The following is a 20,674-nucleotide window of genomic DNA, read 5'->3' on the forward strand; positions in this document are numbered from 1 at the left end:
CAGTAAGAATCCCCAACGACCCATTTTCCTGCAGGGAACATAATCTCATTCTTTTTCCCTTGTTATATAAACTTTATTTTCTTTACCCATTCATCAGTTAATGCATCTCTCCTGGTTCAGATCTTGGCTGTTGTAGATAGTGCCAGAATGAACATGGATGGTCAAATATCTCTGTAGTGTACTAGAGTTAATGAGATAATTTACTGGATATTGGTCACAAGGAGAAAGTCAGAGTTAACACGGCTCATCTAGATGTGAGCTTGAAAAGCGTCTCCCGCATGTAGAGATAGTAAGCAGCCTCTTCAGAGCCATCTTTAAGAAAGATGTGGAAAGAGAAATACACCTCCCCTCTAACCCGTTTGACCTCAACATTTTATAGGAACAGTCTCATCTGAAACTTGTCTCTGCATACAGTTTTCATGAGATTCATCTCCTACCGTGAAAGAGGTAGGTATCTATCCTGTGAGGTTTCTTTTTTCATTATTTCTAAAACTTTCCATAATGAATTTTGGTCACATTCTTTCCCCTCCCCCAACTCATCCCAGGTCCCTCTCTCTTTATCCACCCCACTTCATACTATTTTTTTTCTTTTGTTAAAAAAAAAAAAAAAGCCAAACCAAGCACATACATACACAGACACCCAATAGGCCGTGGAGTTTGTTTTGTCTCGGCTGTTACTGAGCATATGGCTTCCCTGGGATGTGGTCAGTACGCCCAGTGTCATTCCTTTGCAGAAAACTGATTTTAATTCTCCCAGCAACTGTCAATGACAAATTGCTTCTTGGTTGGGGGCTGTGGTGATTTGAATAGGAATGGCCCCCATAAGCTCATATATATGAAGGTTTCGTCATTAGGGACTGGCACTACTTGGCAACAATTAGGAGGTATTGTCTTGTTGGAGAAAGTGTGTCTCTGGAGTTGGGCTTTGAAGTTTCAGAAGCCCAAGCCAGGCCGAGTGTCTCACTCTCTACCTGCTGCCTGCTGCCTGCTGCCTGCAGGCTCAGATTTAGAACTCTCAGCTCTGCAGCACCATGTCTGCCTGTGTACCACCGTGCTGATAATTGGCTAAACCTACAAAACTGTAATCCGGCCCCAGTTAAATGCTTTCCTTTATAAGAGTTGCTGTGGTCATGGTGTCTCTTCACAGCAATAGGACATTGACTAAGACGGGGTGGGGCATGGTGCCCACTTCCTTTCTCAGTATTGGGTCTTCTGTGCTTGAATATCTTCTTATACCACATTCAGTTTAGAGGCCATTTTTTATGGAATATGATTAAATCTACTATTTAATGACTAAACTGTGGTATGTATGAAGATTGGAAGAAGTTTTAAAACAATTGATCAGGACGTTGGGCAGATGGCTAAGTGAGTAAGATAGCTTGCTGCAAAGCATGAAGACTCGAGTTTCAGTCCCCAGCACACATGTGAAAGACTGCACGTGGACACTTAGCCCATAACTCCAGCACTGTGACCAGGGAGACAGAATAGCTGAGACCTGCTAGCCTGCCAGCCTCGCTGAACACAGACAGCTCCAGGTTCATTGATAACCTTTCCCAAAGGGCATAAGGCAAGGGAACAGTAGGATACCCAGTGTCTTCTGGCCTCTGACATGTGCACACATGTGTACCTACACACACTCCAAACCATGGTCAGGAGGGTCTACCCGTGCCACCAGTGCCACCAATGCTAGTGGGCCGCAACGGTCACTTCTGTAACTGACATCTTTACGTCAGTACACAATAGAGTAGAATTCCATCCAGCTTTGCAGAAGCCATCTTCACAGAATTTCTGTGAAAGTATCGCAGATTTCATCATACTGGACAGTATTACTTCAAGATCTTCAATGAGAAAATTATTAAAACTTACTTCCATCTTTGGTGAGATATTTCTATCACTGTATAGAGGTGGATGGCAACAGTAAATTTGAAGTTTTAAAAAAGAAGTTAAATAGTTATTGGGGGGAAAGAGTAAACAAGAAGAAAGGAAACAGGCCGGGCGGTGGTGGTGCACTCCTTTAATCCCAGCACTCGGGAGGCAGAGGCAGGCGGATCTCTGGTTGGAGGCCAGCCTGTCCTATAAAGCAAGTTCCACGGCAGCCAGGACTGTCTCACAGAGAGGGAGGGGAGGGGAAATGAAGGAAGAGCAAAGGAGATTTCCGTTAGTCTCAGGAAGTGCCTGGAGCAAAGCATGTTGGTGCACTCCTATAATCCTAGCACTTGGGAGTCAGGGACAGGTGGGAACCCTGTGAGTTTGAGGCCAACCTGGTCTACATAGTGTGTTCTAGGATAGCCAAAGTTTTGTAGAAAGACCCTGTCTCAAAAAATTTAAAAAAAAAGGAAAGAATACCTGAAGGCCTCTTGCTCCTGAAATCTTTTTTTTAAAGATTTATTTATTTATTATGTATACAACATTCTCAGTATTCTGTCTGCATGTATGCCTGCAGGCCAGAAGAGGGCACTAGATCTCATTACAGATGGTTGTGAGCCACCATGTGGTTGCTGGGAATTGAACTCAGGACCTTTGGAAGAGCAGGCAGTGCTCTTAACTGCTGAGCCATCTCTCCAGCCCCTTGCTCCTGAAATCTTAAAAATAAAAATAAAACAGACTTCCCACCTGCAGGCCTAGTATCTTTTCTCTAGGGCTCAAATCCAGTCTCTTCTTGATTGCTGAGAATTTTTTGAGTTGTCTGTCATCAGTGTTCTGTATAAAACACCTTTCAGAAGGTGGTGTATGTGTCTGCAGCCAGATGCAAAACAAAGCAAATCTATGTATTTATAAGAAATTAATAGTTGAGCAACAGTGGTTGCAATATTTCAGTGTTTTGCTGTGTGGGGAATGCTATACTTAACGCTCACTTACAGCCTTTGACTAACTTACAAAGAAATATGTATACCAAATGGAGAACTTGTAAGAGAATTAATGGACACCACAGTACTAGATAACCACTGTGAATCTACTTTGAAAATTCACCTTTTGGGGGGGGGTTCGAGACAGGGTTTTTCTATGTAGCTTTGGAGCCTGCCCTGGAACTAGCTCTTGTAGACCAGGCTGGCCTTTAACTCACAGAGATCCGCCTACCTCTGCCTCCCGAGTGCTGGGATTAAAGGCGTGCGCCACCACTGCCTGGTGAAAATTCACCTATGTCTTTAGGAAAGACCTAAAATATATAAGGTTTTTCATGTTTCTTTTTTATTCTTTTAGTAATACTTACTAGTTTTTATTTGTAGAACATTTTATAGTTGTACTAAAGTAAAACCTCTTTCTCCCAAAATAAATTTGTAATTATACCTGTTATTTGACAATACAAATATAAAATAGTATGCAAAATAAGAACATATTTTACCTTTAATTATACTTGTTTTCTGTTTTTATTTTTTAATTATTTTTAAATTAAAATATATTACTTCCCTTCTTTCCTTTCCTCCCTCCAACACCTACCATGCCCACATTCCCTGTCAAACTGATGACCATTTTCTCTTTGATTATTGTTGTGTACACATTTATATGTATGTGTATATATGTATATACATATGCATAAATATTATAATATAACCTGCTGAATGTGTGTGTGTGTGTGAGTGAATTCAGAACTGACCATTTGTATTTGATAACCTACCTAGAGTACTGATCCCTGGGAGAGAGTCCACTCAGCAGTCATTAGTTGCCTGTAGTTCTTTGTATAGTGAACCCCATGAGATTTTCCCTTTCAGTAGAAAGAAATAGTCATAATGATGTTGTCCTTATTTTGGGTCTCATTTAGGCAGCCATTTTGTTGTGGTATCATGGGTGTTGCTTCCCTGTCATGGAAATCATTAAAAAGCTAAAAATAAATCTATTATATAATCCGTTCATCTATACTGCTCCTTGGCATATGCCCACAGGACTTGACAGCCTACCCCATAATCCTTCTCAGCAATATCCTTGGCTGTTCTAAAATTGAAACAACTTAAATGTCCTTCAGAAGATATGGATAATGAAATGTGCTATCTGTTCACTATAGAATGCTGTTCAGCCATAACAAGCAAAATTTATATTTTGATATTTTAAAACCATCTTTGTAAAGATAGGATATCTGCAATGAAACCCCATGTGTCTTGTGTTTCAGTTCAGACCAGAAAGAAAGGTTTTAAGTGTGTAAAGGAGAGATGCTGTGTGTCCCAGACTTCACTCCTCCTGAGGGGCAGTGTGTCTCAGAACTGTACCTGTGGGGCTGTGTGTCTCAGAAGTGTACCTGTGGGGCTGTGTGTCTCAGAAGAGTACCTGTGGAGCTGTGTGTCTCAGAAGAGTACCTGTGGAGCTGTGTGTCTCAGAACTGTACCTGAGGGGCTGTGTCTCAGAACTGTACTGTGGGGCTGTGTGTCTCAGAACTGTACCTGTGGAGCTGTGTGTCTCAGAAGAGTACCTGTGGGGCTGTGTGTCTCAGAAGTGTACCTGTGGGGCTGTGTGTCTCAGAAGTGTACCTGTGGGGCTGTGTGTCTCAGAACTATACCTGTGGGGCTGTGTGTCTCAGAACTGTACCTGTGGGCTGTGTGTCTCAGAAGTGTACCTGTGGAGCTGTGTGTCTCAGAACTGTACCTGTGGGGCTGTGTGTCTCAGAACTGTACCTGTGGGGCTGTATGTCTCAGAACTGTACCTGTGGGGCTGTGTGTCTCAGAAGTGTACCTGTGGGGCTGTGTGTCTCAGAACTGTACCTGTGGGGCTGTGTGTCTCAGAAGTGTACCTGTGGAGCTGTGTGTCTCAGAACTATACCTGTGGGGCTGTGTTTCTCAGAACTGTACCTGTGGGGTTGTGTGTCTCAGAACTGTACTGTGGGGTTGTGTGTCTCAGAACTGTACCTGTGGGGCTGTGTGTCTCAGAACTATACCTGTGGGGCTGTGTGTCTCAGAACTATACCTGTGGAGTTGTGTGTCTCAGAACTGTACTATGGGGTTGTGTGTCTCAGAACTGTACCTGTGGGCTGTGTGTCTCAGAACTGTACCTGTGGGGCTGTGTGTCTCAGAAGAGTACCTGTGGAGCTGTGTGTCTCAGAACTGTACCTGTGGGGCTGTGTGTCTCAGAACTATACCTGTGGGGCTGTGTTTCTCAGAACTGTACCTGTGGGGTTGTGTGTCTCAGAACTGTACTGTGGGGTTGTGTGTCTCAGAACTGTACCTGTGGGGCTGTGTGTCTCAGAACTATACCTGTGGGGCTGTGTGTCTCAGAACTATACCTGTGGGGCTGTGTGTCTCAGAACTATACCTGTGGGGCTGTGTGTCTCAGAACTGTACCTGTGGGGCTGTGTGTCTCAGAACTGTACCTGTGGGGCTGTGTGTCTCAGAACTGTACCTGTGGGGCTGTGTCACGCCTGTGACCACGACCTGTGGTGCAGTGCCTCCTTTCTCAACTCCATGTCTTCAACTTAAGGTTGCTTAAAGTTTTCTGAAAAAAATGTACAAAGACAGCGTTCAATTAAAGATTAATCACTATGGCAACTGAGATGTGGTGACTAAGGGGGGAGGATGTATTCTCCCCTGAGTTTCCTGCCAGCTGTCATAGTCAACCTTTGCTGCCTGAATCCAAGCCAAAATATAGACTGTGACCAACTCTAAGAAACTATATCTGTATTTTTATAAATTGGTACAAGTATCAGACTATAAAAGAAAACTTAATCCCCTGAATTGGATGACAGACACTTGGCACTCCTGCTAGTGTTTGACAGAAAAATAATGGGTCACTTTGTAGTAAAACCTGGATTAATAGTAAACCCTTCTTTATATGATTTCAGTGTGCTGTAAATGAGTGGGCTAAGCGAGCTGTCGGGCTGAGGTGGGAGTGTCTTTTTATAACCAATGGAGATTTAAGTATTGTTGAGAATACTATAAACTCAAAATGTTGTGTTAGCAGGAACTTCTCTTGTATGCATGTTAGATTGACATTCTTTGAACTACTTAATGCAAGGATTTCTGTGAGCTTTGGTGGATTGGTTGCAGTGTGTTTATACAACCTTTGGAGTCAGCAAGGAGGAGTAGACTGTTTATAATGAGCAGACTTTGGGGAAAGAGAACATTCTATTACTCTATTTTTATCAGGATAATTGTCAATGGTATAAAGTAATTGACTAGTTTATGAGGTAGTCCAGTAAGTACAGCTTATGGTTTTAACATGTTAACAGAATTTACTCTCAGTGGGATTTTTCTTGTCTACTAATTTTTCTTCTTTATCTCAATATTAACTTTATATAGCTTTATCAGATAGTTTTTTTTTTCAAGTAACAAGTGGGATTAAGATTTCTGGGACTGCAGTGAATATATGCATGAGGTTATGGTGCTACTATTGGCATGAAAGGAGCTTTCTGTTTTTATCCTTAAGAGGAAGATTGATTGTAGGTGACAGTCTTTTCCACAAAAACAATATCATCTGAGTGAAGAATACTCGTTTGTTAAACAGGAGAAGGACAAGCCAGTGCTCTTGTATACATAGCCCTGTCCTTCTTAGAGCTAGGGTTCAAGAAAACCTATAGTATCCTTCCTCATAGTATCCAAAACACACTCACCGCCTTGAAAAAAAAAAAAAAAAAAAAAAAAGAAAGAAAAGTGCTGAAATTACTCAAAACAGAACATAGACTTTTATTATTATAATTGTGGGAATGGCTTAATAGTCACATGAGGGATAAACTCTTCTGTGGTTCTATGTAATTATCTATTACTACTATTTGTTCATTGTACCAGTAAAGTTTTTAGAGTACCTTATTAGCTACCTGGTAAGTCTTCTAATTTTATTAAGAACCTGTCCTGAACTGTGGCTGATTTCCCATGGAAAGGGATAGAGAAAACATATGTATATATACATACATACATTTTTTAAGAACGTAACTAACATTGGATTAGATAAACGAAAGTAATTTTTCTTCTTAGGAAGTGGTGTCATTCTAACTCTTTTACTAGATGGTGAGCCTTCTGATTGCACAAACAAATTGACTTTGAAAAACTTCATGGTTTAGATAGTTGTGAGGTTTTACTAATTTATAAAATGCTATTTCTTCAAGTAATGCATTCTGTTAACAGGATAGAAGTTCAGAGGTTAAAAAAGCCTCATTGAACTTTCATTGACTCTACTAATGAACTAAGGGATGGAAAGCAATGAACAGTGCTTTTCAAACTGCATTTTATACCTTTATGAATTGTAGTGTCAACCAGACACAGTCACATGATAGAAACACTACACCGTCATCTGAGAACACTGCCTCCGCACATGAAATCGTGAGTTTTTATATAAACATAAAATTGGGGGGAAAATCATTGTATTTCAGTTTGAAGAATTTAGGGAAAGTATATCCACACATTTCATCTTACTTATTTTTAAAGTGCGACACTTGGATCTCCTTCCAGCCTCGGGAACGGCCGTCGGCTTCCATCCTGGGGACTTTCTCACCGCTGGTCTTTCCTGGGCCCTCCTTTCCCTTTGATCTCTAGTTGAAGATTTCAGATTGATTTTCTAATATGTGACATATTAACCTTTTAATTTTCTAAGATACCTAGTTTTTAAAACATTTATTCCAATTAAACCCAAAAGCCAACAACTAGAGTAAATTCATCATTCCTATATATATATATATCAAAGAGTTAAACTCTGTCTGGACTCAAGAAGTGCAGCGAGAGTTGGAGAAGTAGCTCAGTGGATAAAGTACTGACTGATGCATAAGCATGAAGCCTGAGTTTGCATCCCCAGATCCCATGTAAAGCCCACTGCAGCAGCACGCATCTGTATTCCCTGCGCTCCTGTAGAGATGGGAAGTAGAGACAGGAGAGTTCCTAGAAACTCATGGCCAGTTATCCTGGGCATAGACATATCTGTGAGCATACACAGTGGCTAACAAAGATGCACTGCTTAAATGTAAAATGTAGTTGACCCACATTCAAGGTTGCCCTCTGACCTACACACACACACACACACACACACACACACACTACACACACTGTGGATATGCATGCCTTCACTGACACACACACACACACTGGATATGCATGCCTTCACTGATATACACACAAGAAACATGACAAGCCGGGCGGTGGTGGCGCACGCCTTTAATCCCAGCACTCGGGAGGCAGAGGCAGGCGGATCTCTGAGTTCGAGACCAGCCTGGTCTATAAGAGCTAGTTCCAGGACAGGCTCTAAAGCTGTAGAGAAACCCTGTCTTGAAAAATCCAAAAAAAAAAAAAAAGAAAGAAAGAAAGCAACATGACAAAACTATGAGGAAATTCAACTTTCCCAAAGATATTTTGGCAAAGATATAATTTTTTTTTTACTTTTTCTAAATACTGTGTTGGTTAATGTTAGTTGTCAATGTGACTGGATTGAGAGATGCCAAGAAAATTGGCAGTCAGACTCTGGGTGTGTCTTTGATGGTATTTGGTAACCTGAGGGGAAGATGTGCCTTCAGTATAGTCTGAGCTCTTAGATGAGAAACTACCTCATGGACTGACTTGAGTGGGGCATTGCTGACGCTGTTGCCGATGGCCACCACGCAGTTCTTTAACCTGGAATGCCAGCTCACATCAGCAACTCTCCAAGAAGCTTCCCAACCGTCTGCCCCTGACTGGGGCTGCCTCATTGGTCCCTCTTGTTCTCAGGCTCCCAACTTCTTGGACTGAGCAACTGCTGATCTCTCCGGTTCCTCACCTAGGGATAGCCATTTTTGAGTTATTCAACCTCTGTTCATACAAGCCAGTGTACTAAATCCCTTCGTGTGTGTGTGCATGCATGTATGTGCGCGCATGTGTGCGTGTGTGTGCGTGTGTGTGTGTGTGTGTGTGTGTGTTACTCTTTTCCTTTGGAGAGCACTGATTTATACTTGTACTTTTCCTTTACCTAGAATATGTTTAGCTTTGTGTTTATGTCTCCCAGATCTCTCTGCCTTTTAGTGTGCACCACCACAAATGTGTCATCTCTTCCCCAGGTCTCCACTAGTTTCTCACCCAGCTAGAAACAAAAGGCCCTTCCTCTTAGGCTTTTTCTTCTTCACTCAGTAGAAGAACTTTGTGTGGCCAGTTCTTACTCTAAAGTAGGTATTTGAGAGTTATATTATAGTTGTGTTAAGACATCTCTTTTTTAAATTAAAATATATCATTTTCTTCTCTTTCCTCCAGCCAGTCTCTCACATATACTCCACCCTCTTTTCTCCCTCTCCAATTCATGGCATCTTTCGTTTGTTGTTACTGTCTCTCTCTCTCTCTCTCTCTCTCTCTCTCTCTCTCTCTCTCTCTCGCTCTCTCACACACACACACACACACACACACACACACACACACCTACAGATATAAATACAACCTGCTCAGTCTGTGTAATGTTGATCATATGTTTATGGTTTCAAGGCTTACTGCTTGGTATTAGGTAATCTATGAGGGGGCTTATCCCTGGGGAGCACAATTTTTCCTGCTTTCAGTATTCTTTAGATACCTGTAAGAACATACCTCTCCAAATAAACCAGAAGTGTGGATTTCCCTAAGTAGGATGTATTTCTGACTCACTTTTGATAACCTAAATGGAGTTTATATTTGAGTAAATACTTTTTCCAGAAGATTTAACTGTTACTTTTGTCAAGGTACAATGGCTTCAGACACTATGTTGGACTTGAAAAGCTTGTTTTGTTGTTGGGTATGATTGGTTTGGTTAATTTTGGTTTTCGGTGATGGAGATGAACACTGGGCCTTTGTGCTTGTTAGGCAGGCGCACTACCATTGCGCTTTACCCAGTCTGTGTTCTGAACACTTTAGGTGGTTTGAATCATCTTTTCCGTGAACAACTTTCTGATTTTTCTGGAAATCACCTTACTCAGAGATAGTACTGAGTGTATCCAGACTGGGGCTCCTCTGTATACATTATTGTTCATCATGGTGCTGGCAAAGAAGCCTACTTAATAAAAGAGCACGTGGAGAATGGAGAAAGGAAGATGCCTGTCCTGTGTGTGAAGTCAGAGTGAGACTTTGTTCTCTCTCCCCCAGGTCTGTGTGTGCGTGTGTGTGTACACGTGTGTGTGTGTGTGTGCGTGTGTGTGTGTGTGTGCGTGTGTGTGTGTGTGCGTGTGTGTGCGTGTGTGTGCGTGTGTGTGTGTGCGTGTGTGTGCGTGTGTGTGTGTGCGTGTGTGTGTGTGTGTGTGTGTGTGTGTGTGTGCGTGTGTGTGTGTGTGCGTGTGTGTGTGTGTGTATATGTGTACACGTGTGTGTGCGTGTGTTAACATGTATATGGAACTTTTAGAAATTAATGCTCTACTTCTACCTCATGGCGTCTGGAGCTTGAACTCAGGTTGTCTAGTTTAGTAGCAAGCACCTCTGCTGAGCTGTCCACCAGCCAAGTTCTGTGAAGTGTCTTACTGTAGTCTGGGCATGGAGGTGCGTATTCATATAATGTCGGCACTCCAAAGTCTGAAGCAGAATTGTAAGTTCAGTACCATCCTATGCTACGTGCTGAGTTTTAGGTTAGCCTAGACCACAAAGTGATAGATCCTGTCACAAAACCAACAAAACCACCACAGAATAAAGTTGCTTTAGACTGCAGCTGTTAGACTTCTGGGAGGAAAGGAGCCAGAGTTGCCAGCTTCAGTCTCCTCTTCTTCTCAAAACATGTTTTGGACTTGAATCTGCTTGTGTTTTCAGGCCTATCATTTTTATAACATGCAGGAAATGTGACTTTTGTGTATATTTGGAGTGAGTCCTCTAACCACTTGGTTTTTCTCCCAAATGATGGCTTAATGTTTAAGAGTAGCTTTTAGACTTAGGTTTTTCTTAAATACAGAGACCTACATTATGATAACCTTGCATAAATAGAGTATTTTCACCCTTGTACAAAGATCTTTAAACAGCTTTGTCACTTTAGACCCAGCTGCCATTTGAATGAATTTACTTACACTGTGCTATCTGTTTTGATAGCACTCCCCGTTCCTTGTATTACAAAGATAAGAAAATTTATGCCTTTGTGTGTTCTTACAGTTTGGCCCTTAACCAAAGAGATCTGTTTTTAAGTCTTTTGTTTGAACAGATGAGTAAACAAAACATTGCAGCCTGAGACTTCACTGTTTAAGGCTTGATGAAGACAGAAACTGAAAGAACACTTGATTTGTAGTCTTCACAGCATACATGATGGAAGAGTGTGGCCACACATGGTGGTGACCTTAGAGTGTCTGTATAGCTCTCTGCTAGTCCTGGGAACAAGCTGTAGGCTCTAGAATTTCCTGGGATAGGCAGGTCCTCTGTTCATCTTAGAACTAGGCTTCTTATTTGAGCCTTTCTTCATCATGACTTTCTACTACCTTTAAAATCCCCCCTTAGTTCCAATTCCCTATTAGTGATCAAGCCTGACCATCTGACTTTGGAGGCATTGGTGACACATACACATTGCTCTTTTCTGGTGTGCTAGATCCATCGCTTATCTGCCCAGTGAAAGATCTCACTAGTCCCTGCTAACCTACCACAGATTGGCTCTCTTGCCCGTGCATCATTCTGAGTGTCCTTCCCCTGAAATGTGCAGGGGAAGGTGAGCTGGTAATGGATGCGGCTCCAGAACTAGCCCCAGAGAGATTATCCATTGTACTTTTATTTCTTTTATGTAAAATAGGAGCTAGGGACTTGTCTTAGAGTTTTATTGCTATGAAGAAACATCATGACCATGGCAACTCTTAGGAAAGAAAACATTTAGTTGAGGCTGCTTACAGTTTAGAGATAGTCCATTATCATCCTGTAGGGAAGACATGCTGAACAAAGAGCTGAGAGTTCTACATCATAATCTGCAGGCAGCAGGCAGAGAGAACCACTGGACCTGGTTTGGGCTTCTGAACCACCAAAGCCCACCCCCAGTGACACACTTCCTCCAACAAGGCCACACCTCCAATAATGCCACTCCCAATGGGCCTGTGGGGGCCATTTTCATTCAAACCACAACAGGGCTCTTCATAATTGTCTTCAAAAGTTAGCCTCATGGTGGGCATTGTGGCAAGCTTGTATAACCACAACATTCTGAAAGCCGAAACAGAAGTACCCAAGTTCAAGGCCAGCTTGGGCTACTTCATTAGTTTTAAGGTCACCTGAACAACATTGAAAAACCCTGTGTCGAAAAAATAAAAGTTCCTCATTCTCCTGGATTTTAATCTCTTGGCGCATTGGTTAGCGGATGTGGTCATGAGGCCTTTTTCCATCAAATTCTTGTTCCCTTATTATCCCTGTGTAAGTGCCCTCTATGGTTCTTTAGCAGTTTACCTCCTAACTTATTTTTCACATCAATTAATGTTAATAAAAAGAGGCTTTTGTTTTGTAAACATTCTCTGAACTGTACAGTGCTGTTTCCTAGTATATGCAATCCATGTAAACATTCTCTGAACTGTACAGTGCTGTTTCCTAGTATATGCAATCCATGTAAACATTCTCTGAACTGTACAGTGCTGTTTCCTAGTATATGCAATCCATGTAAACATTCTCTGAACTGTACAGTGCTGTTTCCTAGTATATGCAATCCATGTAAACATTCTCTGAACTGTACGGTGCTGTTTCCTAGTATATGCAATCCATGTAAACATTCTCTGAACTGTACGGTGCTGTTTCCTAGTATATGCAATCCATGTAAACATTCTCTGAACTGTACAGTGCTGTTTCCTAGTATATGCAATCCATGTAAACATTCTCTGAACTGTACGGTGCTGTTTCCTAGTATATGCAATCCATGTAAACATTCTCTGAACTGTACGGTGCTGTTTCCTAGTATATGCAATCCATGTAAACATTCTCTGAACTGTACGGTGCTGTTTCCTAGTATATGCAATCCATGTAAACATTCTCTGAACTGTACGGTGCTGTTTCCTAGTATATGCAATCCATGTAAACATTCTCTGAACTGTACGGTGCTGTTTCCTAGTATATGCAATCCATGTAAACATTCTCTGAACTGTACAGTGCTGTTTCCTAGTATATGCAATCCATATGTGGCTGAGTAAACAGAAGCGAAAGAGCAAGCACACAGCTGTGAGGTAGGAGGCGCCCTCCTTTTGAAAGCACTCTGACGTTAATGATTACTGTCTACAGTTTTCTTAGCCCTCTCATACTGAAAACTCTGGAGCTTTCCTTTTTTTTAGCTACACCTGAAATAAAACCCGGTGCTTGAATGAAAGCAAGGCACCTTGGCTTCAGCCTTGTAATCAGAGCCTGCATTTCACTAAAGGGATAAGACAGAGGCTTCTGAGATGGCTTAGCAGGTGAAGGCCAGCAGCCCTGACACCCACATGATGGAGGAAAACCACTGACCTCCACGCACATGCTTTGGCATGTGAGTACAAAATAAATAAATGAATAAATAAATAAAAATAAGATCCTTAAGCCAGGCATAGTAGCACATGCCTTTAATCCTAGCACTCAGGAGGCAGAGGCAGACAGATCTCTGTGAGTTTGAGGTCAGCCTGGTCTATAGAACAAGTTCCAGGACTTCTAGAGATACACAGAGAAACCCTGTCTCAAAAAAACAAGCAAACATAAAGACTCAGTATTGTCCAAGGCTGTTTGATGGTTTCCTGCTGCTGCAGATGGGTAACAATGCAGTATGGCTGAAAAGACCTAGTGTGGATTCATTTGTTTCCTCAAGTTTTGCTTTAGAGATTTTATTTGTACACTTTTTCCCCCTATTTTGTCTTCTAAGTGGGCAAAGTTTGATTTAGATTACCTTGAGTTTCAGATTTGCATGCTCTTATGTAAAGCAGGGGAAGGGAAACTGCACAGTGAACACATCCCTAGCATTCTTCCTACACAAATGCCTTCTTAGCTAGAGTTTCTCTCTAGCTTTGGAGCCTGTCCCAGAACTAGCTCTCGTAGGGCAGGCTGGCTTTGAACTCACAGAGACCCCAGCCTCTGTCTCCCAAGTGCTGTGGCTCTGATGTAGGTGGGTCTTCTGTTTTGTGTTGATTTCATTGGTTAATTAATAAAGAAAACTGCTTGGCCTGATAGGTCAGAACATAGGTAGGCGGGGAAGACAGAACAGAATGTTGGGAGAAGGGAAGTGAGGCAGATGCCTCAGGCAGACGCCATAGCTCTCCTCTCTGAGATGGACGCAAGCTAAGATCCTTCCCGGTAAGACACCACCTCGTGGTCTACACAAATTACTAAATATGGGTTAAAGCAAGATTTGAGAATTAGCCAATAAGAGGCTGAAACTAATGGGCCAGGCAGTGTTTAAAAGAATACAGTTTCCATGTAATTACTTCGGGTGTAAAGCTAGCCGGGTGGCAGGACGCAGCCCACTGCTCCATCAACATGGCTCATGTGTCTATTATAATTTACAATAGTAAATCATAGTAAATATATGCTTATCCAGCTTTAAATAGCAGTTTTATATTTTTAAGCACATTTTACGGGTAAACCAGAAAAATCAACAGTGATTCTATAGTTTTATCAAAGTTAATGCAAAAGCAGTTATTTATCTTAAAGTTAAAACTTTCCTTTTTATTTAAACAGAAAAGGGGAAATGGTGTGAAAAGTTCTTCTGTATATGTGTTGCTTTTATTGGTTAATGAATAAGGAAGCTGTTTTGGCCTGTGATAGGTCAGAACAGAGCTAGGTAGGGAAGGCTGAACTGAGTGCTGGAAGGAAGAAGGCGGAGTCAGGGAGATCCATGCAGCCACCAGAGGGCAAAGACACGAGCTGCCAGGTGGAACCTTGCTGGTAGGCCACAAGCCTTGTGGTAAAATATAAAATAATGGAAATGGGTTAATTCTATATGTAAGAGCTAGTTAGTACACTGAAGCTATTGGCCAAACAGTATTGCAAATAATATAATTTCTGTGTGATTATTTTGGGAGTCTGGGTGGCCAGGAAATGAACAAGTGGCCTCCAACAACAAGAAATTTCCAAATTTGATATTTAATTATTGGTAGGTAGATTGTTTTGGCCAAAAATGTCAGAACAATTGTCATTTGTAGAAGCGTTTTATGTAGATTAACTTGTATATACTAAAATGTAATAATTATTTTTGTAAAGGCAACATACTATATCTAAAGTTTCAATGCTATAAGACTAGGGTCCACATAATTAGCTTAACGGTTTACTTTTTCTGTCTCCGAAAGCTCTGAAAGGACAGCAGGGTTATTTCCCTTTTCCCCCCCCTTTTTTTTTTAAGTTTTTTAAGACAGGGTGTCTCTGTAGCCTTTGGAGACCGTCCTGGAACTAGCTCTTGTAGACCAGGCTGGCCTCGAACTCACAGAGATCCTCCTGCCTCTGCCTTCCTTATAGGCTCTGCATGTCCAAAGAGGAAAGAAAGAAATGTTACTTACTGCTTATTAATTAAAATTACTATTTTATTGTCCTCTGATAAGTTCATCTTTATGAATAACCACCTGCTTTTTATTCAGTACATCTTATTAGATGGACTTATTTAACTTTATATTATTGAGGAATGATTGCTGCATTTCTTCCATTTGTGCAGTGGGTTTTATTTTTTAACAAAGATTCTAAAAGTTGGATTTGATTTTTTTTTTCTCATACAAACACAGTGGTGAACATACCTAACTAACAATGGTGCATAATTTATGGGATTGGCCATCCACATAGCAATTACTGAGTGAGAGGCCATTTGAAGTGTGATGTTTTCTAAGGTAAGTGTTTAACAGAAATACTCGTGCTCAATGAAGAGTACACGAGATTCTTACTTTCATAACTTCTTTCTTATTTTTGCTACAGCCATAATTAGAATTTATGTCTAATGTAGCTTCAGACATTCATTTGTCAATACCTTCTCCTTGAAAAAGTACTTTAATAATGAACATATTTGTATTAATTTTTCTTTTGAAATGATTTAACTTTTTTTCGTTTGAGACAAGGTTTTGTTGTATAGCTCAGGCTGGCCTCAAATTCAATGTACCTCTATTCCTGAATGCTAGGACTCCAGATGTCTGCCACCATACCCAACTTCAAGACTATCTTGAATTTTTTAAAATATTATTTATGTGTATGAGTGTTTGGGCTGCATGACAAAGGCAAGAAGATGGCATTGGATCTCCTAGAACTGGAGTTGTGGGTGGTTGTGAGCTACCTTGTGGGCACTGAGAACCAAACCCAGGTCCTCTGCAAGAGCAGCAAGTGCTCTGAACTGCTGGGCCCTCGCTCTGGCCCCCTAATCTGGGCACTAGTTACTTTTATGGTCCATGTGACAAAGTATATGACAGAAGCAACTTAACAGAAGACTTATTTTGGCTCAGAGCTTCAGTTTGTCATGGTGGGGAAGGCATGTTAGAGTTCGTGGCAGCAGAAGCATGTGGCAGAGGCTCCACATGTTTTGGCAAGTCAGTAAGGGGGGATCAAAAGCAGGGCCAGGCTGTAACCCTCAAGACTAGCCCTAATGGTCTGTGTCTGTCAGCAAAGCCTACATTCCAAAGGTTCCACAGCTTCCTTAGACAGTGCCACCAGCTGGGGAACAAATGCTCTAATACATGTGCCTGTAGGAGCATTTCATATATAAACTGCAACAGATTTTTAGAGAAAAATATTAGAGATGTCAGGCTCATGTTTATAATTCGAGCACATGAGGAACAAAAGAAGCAGAAGCAAGAGAATTGTGAGCTTAAGACCAGTGTGGGTCTTAGGTACTGAGTTCAAGGCCAATGGGGGTGCATCCTGACACACTGTCTCACCCGATCCACCAGTCAGTAGGAAGGGGGTAACTGTGGCTGTGCAGAAACAGGTTTGCTTTTTACTTCCCCTTGTAGTTGCAAAGCTTTCCATCCAGTTCCTGCCCAGTTATCCAGTTGTTGCCAGTCCTGCTCTCTTGAGAGAAGAAAGGTGCTTTTAGCTTCATGCCTTCAGCCACAAGAGCAACTTCACCCTCTGTCCTGATGTTAAAAGAGACAGGATTACTTTTTAAATTCCTCATCCACTTTTCTTTAGGGACTTAGTGTCACCTCATTGTCAGGACTCCATAGCGTGCCTGATCGTGAATTGTCCTGTCCTGTCTGCACATTGTCAGTGCAGCTACGCTTCACTGTGGCAGTAATTGCCCGTCTCAGCTGCTGTAAAGAGTTAGCTGTATGACTTTAAGATAAAACAGTGAAAAACTCCTCTGTAACAAAAACACCAAGATATTTATAAATTAATATGGATATTATTTTTCAGAAATAATAATTTTGAAAAACTACATAAATAGAGCTGCCACGTAAACCAGCAGTTCATAAAACTTTGTGCTCACATACACCTTATACAATGAGAAAAAGCTCTAGGCTTTTCTGCCTGAGAGTTGTGTAGATGCTCACATACACTCCCTGCAAATGCAGCTTCAGAAGGGTCAGGAGTCTTCATAAGGCCAGGGAACTCTAGCAAAGGACCCTTAGTAAGAAAAAATCCCAGAGTCCCTAAAATTCTTGCCCATGGCTAATCTCTGGAACTCATTAGTATGTTACCTTACCTGACGACAGAGAACTAAGATTATAGGTGCGATTCAGGTTGAATCAACTGGATGGATACCATTAAAGGATACTACCCAGCTGACCAGGATCCTTTGCCGAGTGTCTGGCTGGACTTAGTATAGTCACATTCCTTCTTACCAGCAGTACCCTTCCTGGCTGTACACTCAGGGTGGTGTGACCCCGAAAGAAGTGTACAGGAAGGCAAGGACTGTGTTCTGCATCTGGGAGTTGGTGAAGTATGGAAATGAATTGTCCCCTAGAGCCTCTGAAAAGGAACATAACTCTGCCAGCACTTTGATTTTAGCCCAGTGAGACCCGTGTCAGACATACCTACAAAAATGTAAGGTCAGGAGTTTATGTTGTTTCAAGCCAATAATACCATGGTAACTTGTTATACAGCAATCAGAATGTAACCCACTACCTCCATTCCATACTGATAATTCAGTATAAATCAGAATGTAACCCACTACCTCCATTCTATACTTATAATTCAGTATAAATGTGACAGCACAAACATTCCCAAAATCTTAATACAGTTGGGCTAAATACAAATTTATGGCTTACAACCTAATTTCAATAAAGTAGCAAAATTATCTACTAAAATAGCAATTTGAAGTCATGTCTTTTTTAAAAAAATAAGATATAGAATTCATGTGAGGGGGGAAAATGAATTTTCTCCTTTTAAGAATCTGGTTTTAAATTGTGTACTATGTCAGAAAATCTAATGACCTATTTATCCAGTTCTTTGGTTGCAAAGGCTGAATTCTTGAAGGATTTATAAAACTGATTCTTTAAATGTATATAAAATGTGGGCTTTGTAATGTCAGAAAGGGCGATCACATAAACAATTGAAAAGAGCCATTGCCCAGCACTGTCTCCCCATGGCTTCAGAAATCACAGTGTAGCAGGAAGGAGAGTTCTTGGTTGGTCCAGCTGCTCTCCTGTTTATTCTCCTTATGTTCACATCAGCATTCTCATCTCTTAAAATAGTGAACAGTCATCTCTGGGGAGTTAGAGTCTGCTACTTATAACCCTCATCTTGTTTCTGATAGAAATACATACATAACATCTCTTTTGGATTTATCTTAAAGATCAGTATTTTTTTCTCTTCATTGATGATGTTTTCAGGCAATTTAAAAACCTGATGACCTTAACGAAGCAGCTTTCAGTATTCCTGACTGCTGTCAGCAGAGCTGCAGTCACACCTGTCTGCCTGGCATGGTTTGTTCCTGTGCACCATCATAGCTTCTGAAATGTCTGCTTATCTTCATTAGAAATGGTTCGCACAGTTGCTTTGGGGTAGGGAGAGACGTGAAAGTAAGTTAAGATATACATGTTGTACAAGGAAACCAAGGGGCTAAGTAGTCTTTAAATGGTCTACCTCTTATATCCCTGGGTGATATGGCTTCAGTGTGTGTTTGTGTCTCTGATGCATATAATGGGAGCATAATAACTACTTAGAATATCCATGGAGTCAAAATGTATTCTCTACCTGTCTTGTGAACATGGGCCATTTTGTTCCCATTTGGGTCCTCTCCATCTTAGGGTTCCTATTGCTGTGATGAAGCACCATGACCAAAAGGCAAGTTGGGGAGGAAAGGGTTTTTTTGGCTTATACTTTCACATTGTAATCCACCATTGGAGAAAACCAGGGCAGGAAACTCAAACAGGGCAGGAACCTGGAGGCAGGAGCTGATGCAGAAGCCATGGAAGACTGCTGCTTATTGCCTTGCTCCCTGTGTCTTGCTCAGCCTGCTTCATTATAGAACCCACCACCACCTGCCCAAGGGTGGTCCCACCCACATCAACCACTAACTAGAAAATGCTTTACAGGCCTTCCTGTAGCCTGCTCTGATTGAGGCATTTTTCTCAATTGAGGCTCCCTCCTCACCAGTGACTAACTTGTATCCAAGTTGACATAAAACTAGCCAGCACACTATCAAGGAAAAAATATTACATTATTATCAACAATGTATAGCTAGTGAATTCTGATAATCTGTTTATATTTGAAATTTCCTGTGTTTTTGAGATCAGCTCTCTTTATTTTGTCCAGATAGACCTTGACCAGACAGTCCTGCTTCAGCTTCTCAAGTAGCTGGGTACAGGCATGCCCTGTGGTGCCTGGCATGGGCAGTTGTCAAGCTATAGTCTGACCTGTGTGTGATGATAGGTGGCATGGCTTGTGTAACAGTGAAGAGATTACCATCTTGTTCTGCTGGCACTAGTTAGAAGTCTCACATTCGCCAGTTCTTTTCTACCATCTCTCACTCCAGCAGTTTTTAGACTATTCCCTTATCCGTAATCTGAAGGAAGATATTTATTGTCTTTGTTCCTAGTAAAGATGCTCTCTTCTTTTTTAGCTTGAAGTTTTGTTTTTCTAATTCTTTGCCCTATGGTTTCTGAATTCTTTTATTTTATTTCTAAATATACTTTCCATCTCTTCTCTCACTACCTACACTAAATTCTGAGTTATTTTATTTCCCTAGTTTATCAGCCTCGTTGCAGGTCTGTGCTTGCTGTCTAACCCATGTATTGTTTCTATTTTACATTACATCTATTTCTTAAAGTTTACATTTGGCACTGTCTCAAGTGTTGTTATACAATGCCATGCAGGGGTTTTCTTTCTCTTTTTTAAATCTTTTCCGGTAAAGTGTCCTTCAGATTGCCTGATCCCTATCATTCTGCAACAGAATTCACATCTTGGCTGTACCTGTGGCTTAACAATGCTGGGTTTTTAGTGTTCTTTAGGACTCTCTTAATTTCTTTCCCAACTGAATCATAAGCCTTCTTTTGATTCAGGAAGCCTTCTTACACTGTTCTGGTATTTGGACCTCGCTGGACTCTAGTTTTCACTGGTTCTTGGCCAGTTTTCAGCTTAGCTTTTCTTACCAAACAGCATGTACAAAATCCTCCGATTGTCACCAGCTGGCCATTCTGTTTGTCTCTAGTGGTTCTTTCTAGATACTTTTTAGATACTATACCCAAATGGGCCTTTTATAAGGAACCTCTAAAGGAGTTCCCACAACAGTTCTACTGTCTAGGGTAAGAAGTAAGAAGATAGCCCTTACTTTTGTTCTGTGTACCCGTTTAGGCTTGTCTAGCCTTCTTGTGGGGAGGGGAGTGCTGGGGGAACTAAGGCACTGATTGTTAGACAAACATTTACCACATCTCCAGCATTGCTGCCACTGATGCTCCTGCTATTGCTGCTCCGTGTATTTCTAGTATACAGGTGGGTACATGTATGTGCACAAATGTATCTTGTGTTCCTTG

General features: G+C 41.3%; 1 protein-coding gene across 7 annotated transcripts in view; it reads left to right on the forward strand.

Annotated features, from left to right (window-relative positions):
* Ercc6l2 (ERCC excision repair 6 like 2) overlaps nucleotides 1–20,674 on the forward strand; it is a 90,952-nt gene that overhangs the window by 60,790 nt on the left and 9,488 nt on the right. For 2 of the 7 annotated variants that reach the window (XM_038333130.1, XM_038333131.1), the window contains exon 18: nucleotides 380–447. The exons of 4 other annotated variants lie outside the window; for them this stretch is intronic. In XM_038333130.1, coding sequence (XP_038189058.1) covers nucleotides 380–442 — 63 coding nt within the window. In that variant the 3' untranslated portion in view covers nucleotides 443–447. Of the gene's footprint in view, nucleotides 1–379; nucleotides 448–20,674 lie in introns of those variants that run through there. One more of the 7 variants, XM_038333129.1, reaches the window with a different exon arrangement.

This window comes from Arvicola amphibius, chromosome 6, assembly GCF_903992535.2.
Source record: "Arvicola amphibius chromosome 6, mArvAmp1.2, whole genome shotgun sequence".
NCBI classification, from domain to species: domain Eukaryota; kingdom Metazoa; phylum Chordata; class Mammalia; order Rodentia; family Cricetidae; genus Arvicola; species Arvicola amphibius.